This window comes from Rhodamnia argentea, chromosome 1 (assembly GCF_020921035.1).
Source record: "Rhodamnia argentea isolate NSW1041297 chromosome 1, ASM2092103v1, whole genome shotgun sequence".
Classification (NCBI taxonomy): Eukaryota; Viridiplantae; Streptophyta; class Magnoliopsida; order Myrtales; family Myrtaceae; genus Rhodamnia; species Rhodamnia argentea.
Window position 1 is genome coordinate 33,059,021 of NC_063150.1, and position 8,904 is coordinate 33,067,924.

At 38.1% G+C, this 8,904-nt stretch overlaps 1 protein-coding gene across 2 annotated transcripts; it reads left to right on the forward strand.

Moving 5' to 3' along the window:
* The first annotated feature begins 550 nt into the window (after positions 1-550).
* LOC115738888 (actin-related protein 2) lies at positions 551-8,082 on the forward strand. 2 transcript variants are annotated; one of them, XM_030671675.2, is made up of 16 exons: positions 551-690; positions 1,108-1,218; positions 1,460-1,594; positions 1,699-1,770; positions 1,873-1,951; positions 2,178-2,227; positions 2,834-2,937; positions 3,027-3,095; positions 3,174-3,237; positions 3,505-3,573; positions 4,558-4,641; positions 5,124-5,182; positions 6,167-6,233; positions 7,237-7,320; positions 7,549-7,658; positions 7,709-8,082. In XM_030671675.2, the coding sequence occupies exons 1-15, from the start codon at positions 649-651 to the stop codon at positions 7,627-7,629; spliced, it is 1,170 nt and encodes a 389-aa protein (XP_030527535.1). In that variant the 5' UTR covers positions 551-648; the 3' UTR covers positions 7,630-7,658; positions 7,709-8,082. The 2 variants fall into 2 exon arrangements, with proteins under 2 accessions (XP_030527535.1, XP_048132103.1); XM_048276146.1 differs by having other exon boundaries at positions 7,549-8,082.
* Positions 8,083-8,904: the final 822 nt, after the last annotated feature.

The following is an 8,904-nucleotide window of genomic DNA, read 5'->3' on the forward strand; positions in this document are numbered from 1 at the left end:
GAAAAAAAATACCAAAAAGTTCAAGAAAATATTAAAAATTGTACACATAAATGTTGGCGTTGTCACGTAGGACGGTCACAGTCTACGTCATGATTCCAAGCTAATTAAAATGAATTGCCAAATGTGAAAATCGACAAATTCAAAAGGTTTATGATTGAATTGACAAAAGTGCGAAAGGTCTAGGAATTTTTTTTTTTTTTTTTGACAATTTTCTCCTTATAAAACGTAAGATAATCCTTTTTTACGCATAACTTACAGAAGACTATTTCACATAATAGTTTAAAGACATGAAAATATGCGTCATTATTTATATTCTATTAAAATAAAACATCACGCTCAATCAAAAACAACTTTATATCGGTAACATATTTATAGTCTTATATAACATGACGTGGCGACATTATACATTTATATGAGCGGACATGATATTATTAAGTTAATAATATTAACTGCTTCATTTCTTACATAATATTCGTAAGTTACTATAATATTTCTACTAGGCAAATAATAAAAATCATTAACTGTAGATGTTTCTTGAGTTAAAAGCTGCTTCTAATTGAAGTTAAGAACAACCACCTCCGTCGCCACCAGCAACAGCAAGCAATAAGCTCAGCTTCTTCTCCGTCTGCGCGCCTTCTCGACTGCTTCATGGACAATCTTAATGTCGTCGTCTGCGACAATGGCACCGGGGTAACTTCTTCTCCCTCCCCTTTTCTTCTTCCCTATTTCCTCGTGGTTGCTGGACTACTTGTGCTGTTGTGTACAACTCTCGCTCCTCATTTCGATCTGGGTGTTCCTGATCGCGATCCGGCTAGCGAAATCCGCATGGACTCCGCGAGATTCTAGCGAATTGTTGGACGTATCGATGGTGGATTGGTGTCGCTTATACGAGGCTTGGGTTTCTCGCGAGCCGGCTGTCGGATTCCGACTCGCGTCTTGGCGATCCCGAAAGAGAACCAATTTCCATTGACGCATTTTGCTTCAGTTTAGCTCCCTTTCGTTGTTTGTTTCAATTTGTTGCTGTTGCTGTCGATGTTGATGGTGGAGTCTTGGCACACCTTGGTGGCACATAAACTCAGTACAGATGCTGCCTTTTGTCTGGTGCAGTATGTCAAGTGTGGTTTTGCTGGAGAGAATTTCCCTACGTCCGTGTTCCCGTGCATGGTGGGAAGGCCTATGCTCCGATATGAGGAATCGCTGACAGAACAAGAGCTGAAGGTGAAAATGTTTTCTTTTCGGCATAGTTAACTTATTTATTATGTATGACGATGTTTGCAATGAGAGGATGCCATAAGGGTTTATAAATCTCTACTGTTTTAGCAATTATTTGCATCATGGCGACAGGTTCATTTTGACCTGTTTCCAATTCTCCGAATCTTCTGAAAGGATTTTTGCTAGGTGGATGATGTGTATTCTTAAGCAGTTTGTGCATTTATGGGATATTCTCATTCTTTTCCAGGATATTGTTGTCGGAGATGCATGTGCTGACATGCGGAATCAACTAGATATATCATATCCCGTAAATAACGGCATTGTGCAAAATTGGGACGATATGGGTCATGTCTGGGATCACACATTTTACAATGAATTGAAGGTTAATGTTCCTTAGCTTCTGCCAACTGCGATGCTGTGTTTAAGCTCCATTATTTACAGCTAGGGCACTTACAACTGACTTCCATTTATGTTTCTCATTAACAGATAAACCCTGCAGAATGTAAAATATTACTTACCGATCCACCTCTTAATCCCTCAAAGAATCGTGAGAAAATGGTTAGTGCTGTCTTATTACTTTAGTATTCTTTACGCGCTCTTCCCCATCTCATTATCACTGTGTGTACTTATAGTTGATGTGAAGTTTACCCGGTTTTGTAGGTGGAAACGATGTTCGAGAAGTACAACTTTGCTGGCGTCTTCATACAAATTCAGGCTGTGCTGACATTGTATGCTCAAGGTTCTTATGAGGATCTAAATATTCACTAGCAATTAGGCGTCTCTTTTTAATTAACACAATCTGCGTCATGAATAGTGACCGTAGCTGAGGAACATGCCATAGGTGTAACCTGGCGGTTGTCTCTGATCAGATATTAATCGATGCATTACACAACGGTTTTGCTTTTTCAGGATAAGCTTAGTATACTTTCTGCAGATTCCATTTTTGTTAACTCAAATGGTCACAGGTTTGCTGACTGGATTGGTTATCGACTCTGGTGATGGCGTCACACACGTGGTAAACAACTGAAGAACACTCGTTCAATTTCTTTGTCATGAACTATCCGTGATTGTTTTATGTACACTTGCTAATGTGAACACATTCTCATCTTGTACATATATGACCCTATTTTTCCTAGTAGCTGATCTTTACTCCATTTTCAGCTTCAATTACAACTTCACCTTTCCTCTTGCTTAACTAGGTAGTTATATCTATACTGCTATAATTATCTACAATGTTGAATATCATGCTTTAGCCACCATCTTTGTTGTTGTGAGCAATGCTTTCATCATCTTCCACCTTGGATGATCTAATGTAGAAGAGTTGGTTTATGTGCTTCTTGTCCTTGTAAATTTTCCCGATTATTTTGCCTTTTGAATATGCTGTGGAAACTAAGTCTGTTGTGTATGAGGGCATTCTAGCCAATCAGGCAATCTTCTGGTGTAGCAAAGAACATTTTCCAATCATTTTGGATTACATATTCTGCTTGAGAAGTGCGAATCGAGTTGTAGGTAAAAGATGTAAAGGTAGAATATGAGAATAACTAGAGGAATTCAGTAGTTTAACTGATGGGCTATCTTAATTTTAAGCCTGAAGAATCTCTGCTTGGAAAATGTTCTTCAGGTTCCTGTTGTTGATGGTTATTCATTCCCTCATCTTACAAAACGCATGAACGTAGCTGGTCGGCACATAACTTCCTATCTAGTTGATTTACTTTCACGGAGAGGGTGAGGGCAGTTTAAAGTATTATTTGCAAGTCTTTTCGTGTCTTTCCTTCTGCTTAACATTAATTGAGTGTTTTGACATTCTTGTGAAGGTATGCAATGAATAAAACCGCTGATTTTGAGACTGTCAGAGAAATCAAAGAGAAGCTTTGCTACATAAGGTTAACAAGTACTTAAAAGTATATGCTGAATGTTGTGGTGTTACTTCATTATGCTTGATATGGTCAAACTTGTGTCAGTTATGATTACAAGAGGGAGTACCAACTGGGACTTGAGACTACCATTCTCGTTAAGCATTACACTGTAAGTGAATTCTTCCTTGGCAGAAGTCATGATACAGGCAATATAATACTCCATTGAACTTCCATTTGTATGCACTCACCAGAGTTAAAATGCATGCGTATAAAATTTTTGGCTTCTCTCGTTTATTCTTTTTTTATTTTTTGGAGGTACTGAGCTAGATGTTGGATTGTTGAGCTGCTATTCTAGTGCTTGATTTTTGGTGTGATTTTGAGCTTTAAGACCGATAGGTATTTGACATCAAATTATTGGTAAATCTATCCTGCTTAGCTGCCAGATGGAAGGGTTATTAAAGTCGGCACTGAAAGATTTCAAGCCCCAGAAGCTCTATTCACGCCAGTAAGTCTCTACTTCTCCTTTACCTCTCTGTGCGGTCAATTCTCTTGGGACTTCTACGATCTTCATGTTCTTTTAAGATCACCTTTTCAGCAATTTGTTTGTGGTTAAAGCCACATTCTGGGGTCTTAAATTGCTGAAATGCAGCCATTGGCCTCAACTAATCGTTTGGTATAGATTAGTGGGTTGGGCTGGTAGTTTAATCTAAGATTGGTTGATCAAGTACTCCAACAGCGGAGTGACTGTAATGTCTATGCTTTATGGCAGTCTAAAGGGTTACACCGGAGTTAATGGACCATCTAGGCATATTTTGTTTTACTTCATCCTGCTAGTCTTTCACAAGCTGAAAATTCTGATCCACATGCCTATTCTGGTAGTCAGCATGCAATGGTTTCAGTGGCGTTGCTAATTATATTAAGCTGCTCAATTGTAGCAGTATGCATGTGTTTTGCAGGTTCACAGCCCAATAGCTAATTAACTTCTCAAATGCACACAGTACCTTATCTTTAAATCATCAACTTTGCTACTGGTTTGTCTAGTTATGCGATCTTCTCACTGTTGAGAGTTGAGCCACGAAACTTAGTCCATAACTAGACAACCAAACCATTGCATACTGTATAATTGTCCTTTGTCCTTAAGAAGAAGGGAGGCGAGCTACTAATTAATTTGTTAGAACTTCAATGTCAAATGCTTGAAATGTTCTGAACATACAAAGAGTAACATGAAAAGTAATTCATAATTTTTAGAACTTCAAATATCCACATTTTTTTTCATTTCCAGAATTTTCAGAGGGAATGTAAAAGGGACTTTTATGAGCTGAGACAAACATACCCATGTTAGTGCGAGTTTATTAGAGGATGTGTGATCAAATAATGTAGCTCTTTTGGAATTTATTTGATGGTGCTTTGATGTTGATCAGTCTTCATTAGATGTTATGAGTTTTGCACTAAATTATATGTTTTCTTTTTTCTCTTTTGAGTGCTGCAGGAACTCATAGATGTCGAAGGTGATGGGATGGCTGACATGGTATTCCGCTGCATCCAGGAAATGGACATTGATAATCGAATGCTGGTAGGCACAATGAAATAAACACCTCTAAAAAATGTAGCTTCCGTCATTTAGGTATTAGGAAGTAATAATGTTACTGCATCATTATCATAATGATTAAGCCGTTTTTTAGTAAGTATGAGTAATGTGCATCATGTGTGTACTGTCTGTGCTTCCTCTAGCTCCTTGTACATCCTTGGCAGCACACTCTTCCAATTTAGACAATGCTCATTAGTTAGTTCATCAGGGGCATTTTAATACTGCAATATATTTAAGCAATTTAATCATAAGATTTTTCCAGCTTCCTGAAGAATGTAATCCCGACTTTCCCATGCTTTGCTCTTTGTTTGAGACCTATATTCAGCAATCAGATGCTAGTTCCTGAACTTACTATCACAATTTCAGAGTTTTTGCTTGTTACTGATGCATTTGATCGAAGTTTGTCTTCTTTCATTTCTCATATATATCTTGTTCATCACTGCTGAGACTGGTTTCCTCATTTGCAGCTCTACCAACACATTGTCTTAAGTGGAGGAAGCACCATGTACCCTGGATTACCCAGCCGGTAATGAACTTTTACCACTCGGAGACAATCGTGAGCATGCCAACAGTTTTTTGGACTATCGTGGTCTCTCTTAATTTTTACTCGTGCATCTTTCTTGTATTTCATTGATCAATCTTATTATTGTCCTACAAACATGTCCTCAGTGGAAGAGAGAGAAAAAATGATCAGCATCCTAGCAGTGGAAGCTAGTGAGGCATCACCAATTTCAAAATTGAAATATAGTAATCATTGAGCTGCAATGATGGTGATGAAAAGAAAGTAAAATGATGTCCTTGAATAAATGGACGACTTCATGTTCAGGCTGCAAACTTCTTTAGCGAATATTCCCATACGGAAAATAACTTACTTTCCAATGATCATGTCCTTTGTAAACTTATTTATCCACATAGAGAGTCAATCCCTGGCGTATGTTCACAGTTAAAGTGAGAACTCCTTCTAGCAATAGTCTCCACATGAGATGCACCTTAAAGAGGAGATGGATTGCATCAGCACTTTTCTGCTGGCAATTACCTAGATTAGGCTAATGGTGCTGAAATTAAGTGGTTGATCTGGATTTTGTAGCCTGGGCTTTCTCCATGGCTAATGATCTATTGTGACGGTTACATATACGTGAAGTGTGCACCTTTCATTTTGATGATTTTTGCCATGCACACCTTCACATAAAATCTTCCCTCATAAATTCCTCAGAATGTTTTGACAAGAAGACTTATTGAACATTTTTTACCATCTAATAAATGATATTGCTTGCTTTAGCATTTGTGATCCATAGAAAAAAAGAGTCCCGACATGTTTCGTGCTTTATGATTTGTTCTATCCATGACACGGAATTCAACAGAGTCTCCAGAATTTCCCTAGTTTTCCTGGGGTTTTCCAGTATGAATACTCTTTTCTGTATATTGTGAGTGATCTCCAAGGACTATTTGATTACAAAAGTTTTGTTTTGCTTGAACGTTTGAATTGATAAAGTTTCGCTTTCTGTTTCAGTCTGGAGAAAGAAATACTGGATCGGTATCTGGAAGTTGTTCTCAAGGGAAATAAAGATGGCTTGAAGGTAGTCGTTTTTTTTAATATAGAGCTTCAAGACCATCATTTTGCTCAATTTGTCTTCTATTAAAACTTGCCATTTTTAAATTACCAATATTTAGGTAAGCACTATTCATCATGGGTCATGCCATCATATTGATACGTGGAAATCTTAAGGTCCCAGATGAATATGAACCTTGACTGAGTAAATAGGCACCTGAGGAAGTATGTGTAGTTCCTTTCCAAGGGAATTGATCAAAGCATGGAACCCTCTACTTTCTACTACCATTGTGAAGGACTCGTCTTTCATCTGCAGAATTAGGATATGAACTGCAAGAAAAGAGGATAAGAATCTTAAGAGTCCTTTCGGCACTAAACGTCATAAAACCTGCATATGCTAGTTTAGTTCCCAGGCTATATGGACAATTTTAGTTGATTCCGGATTAGGGAAAAAGCCACCAAAAGCCCTAAACTATGCCCACCATCACACATTTATTCAAAACTTTTTTTGGTGACACCAAAAATCCCAAATTTGTACCTGTATGACACATTTACTCAAAACTTTTTCTTGTGACACCAAAAACCCTAATCTTGTATCCGTGTGACACGTTTACCTCTCACGCCTACAAGTTTGGTATTTTGGTGTTGTAAACAAAAAAAACTTGGGGTAAATGTGTCGCACGGGTAAAAGTTAGAGGTTTTTGGTGTCTCAAAGAAAAGCTTGGAGTAAATGTGTCACTCGGGTACAAGTTTGGAGTTTTTGGTGTCACCAGAAAAAGTTAAGGGTGAATGTGTCACAGTGGGCAGATTTAGGGTTTTTTGGCTTTTTCCCGTAAGGATTATTGTTCTCTTTAGTTAAGAGTTCATTTTTATGGATAGAACAAAATACTAGAGCACAACATAACTGTGATATGTTTCTTCAAGTTTGAAAAGCTTTTGTCTAGTGATGCCTAGCAATAAGAATATCACCATCATATGGAAGATTGACCTTGTCTTCACTCCCTAATAATAGATTTTTATTGGTTCACTAGAAATTGCGGTTGCGTATTGAGGATCCACCACGAAGAAAGCATATGGTGTACCTGGGAGGTGCTGTACTTGCAGGAATCATGAAGGTAACCTCCTCTCGGGTTTGTGCGTGGTGTTTTTCAACCCCATTACAACCCTCACCACTCCCCCCCCACACCTCTTCTGCGTGGCCTGACCCAAGAAAAAAAGGCAAAAATATAAAATAAAAATAAATAAATGGAAGAGGGGAACAGATTTAAGAATAAAAGAGAAATTCTCAACATTTCAATTAAGGAATTTTGAGGTCAAAATTATGCTGTCATTGTCTTGTGAAGGATGCACCTGAATTCTGGATTAGCAGAGAAGAGTATCTAGAAGAAGGAATTCGTTGTCTGAGCAAGTGTGGGCAGGCATAACCCCTTTAAATGCAGTTCGCTGGTACTATTTTCTGCTGGCACCATTTGATGGGTCGATTCCTTGCGAAAGAAAATGGATTTAAGATTGAATGTGCTGCTTTAAAAGAATCACCGAACTGCTTGCCCGCACGGAGTCGAATAACTCGAGCCACTCGCCCCTATACCCAGCCACTGCAGTGCAGATCGAGTTCACTATTCCGTAATTCCAACAAATTGTATTCCCAGACCCAAAAGGGTCATACAGGATGAAGATATTTACATGAGATAGGAATGCTTATAATTACATCTCTGTTGTCTATACTGTTTTGTATTTGCCAATGCTGGGATTTCCTGCCATCTGACTTCTCGATGATGGCGTGCAGGCATTGGATAACATTTGTTTGTCTTTTACTTTTCCAAGAAAATCCACCAGCTCTGCTGAAATGTAGTTCGAAGGGCTTGCTTGCAGTTGAACATACGCAGTATTGTTCATTTTAGGTGGCATTTACATGTTTGTTGGTCTCTTTTTCTCGTATATACCAAATAGGTGTATATGCTTAATGACTAGGAAGAAATTGAAATAACCCAGTTTAAGTGGCATTCATATTAGAATGCCCGGTGTCTCATGGGTACATCCGCTTCTGGTTTGAATGCATTTTTCCTTATTCAGGCAGAATGCATCCTGAAGCCATTGTGATAATGCCTAATTTTGTTACTAGGGCTGAGTAAGAATACTTCTCCAGGGTTTGTCATCTGCCTGGATGGATTGTTTACACTTTTGCACGGTGTCTTCACTTTTTGACACCGGGAGTGTTCGTGGCTAGGATCTACCCATGAGACTAGACCTGTCAAAATGGATCATAAATCCATATATAATGAGCTGAGTTATATGGATTAGTTGTATTCAATAGATGGGTTCAAATATTATATGAATATTAGATGGATTGTAAATGTGTAGTAAATTGGTCATAAATAGATTTACAACTTACATAGAGTCAATCCACATTTATGACTCTCTTCTGATTCTCTCTCGCTCTCACTACTCATTCGCTCCACATACTTGCTTCAATGCAAGTATAAATTTTCCTAAATATGGTTAAATATGGAAATATTTTAGAAATGTGGGTTAGGTCGGGTATGATTTGAGTATGAATTCGGTCAGATATGAGTAATTGGATTTGCATTGCATGGGAATGGATCAAAGTGGTTTAGATGGGTTCATTTTGCTTGGATTATTGTCGATCCAACCCGAACCTTATGGATCTTGATCCCATCCACTCGTATGATTTGATGGTT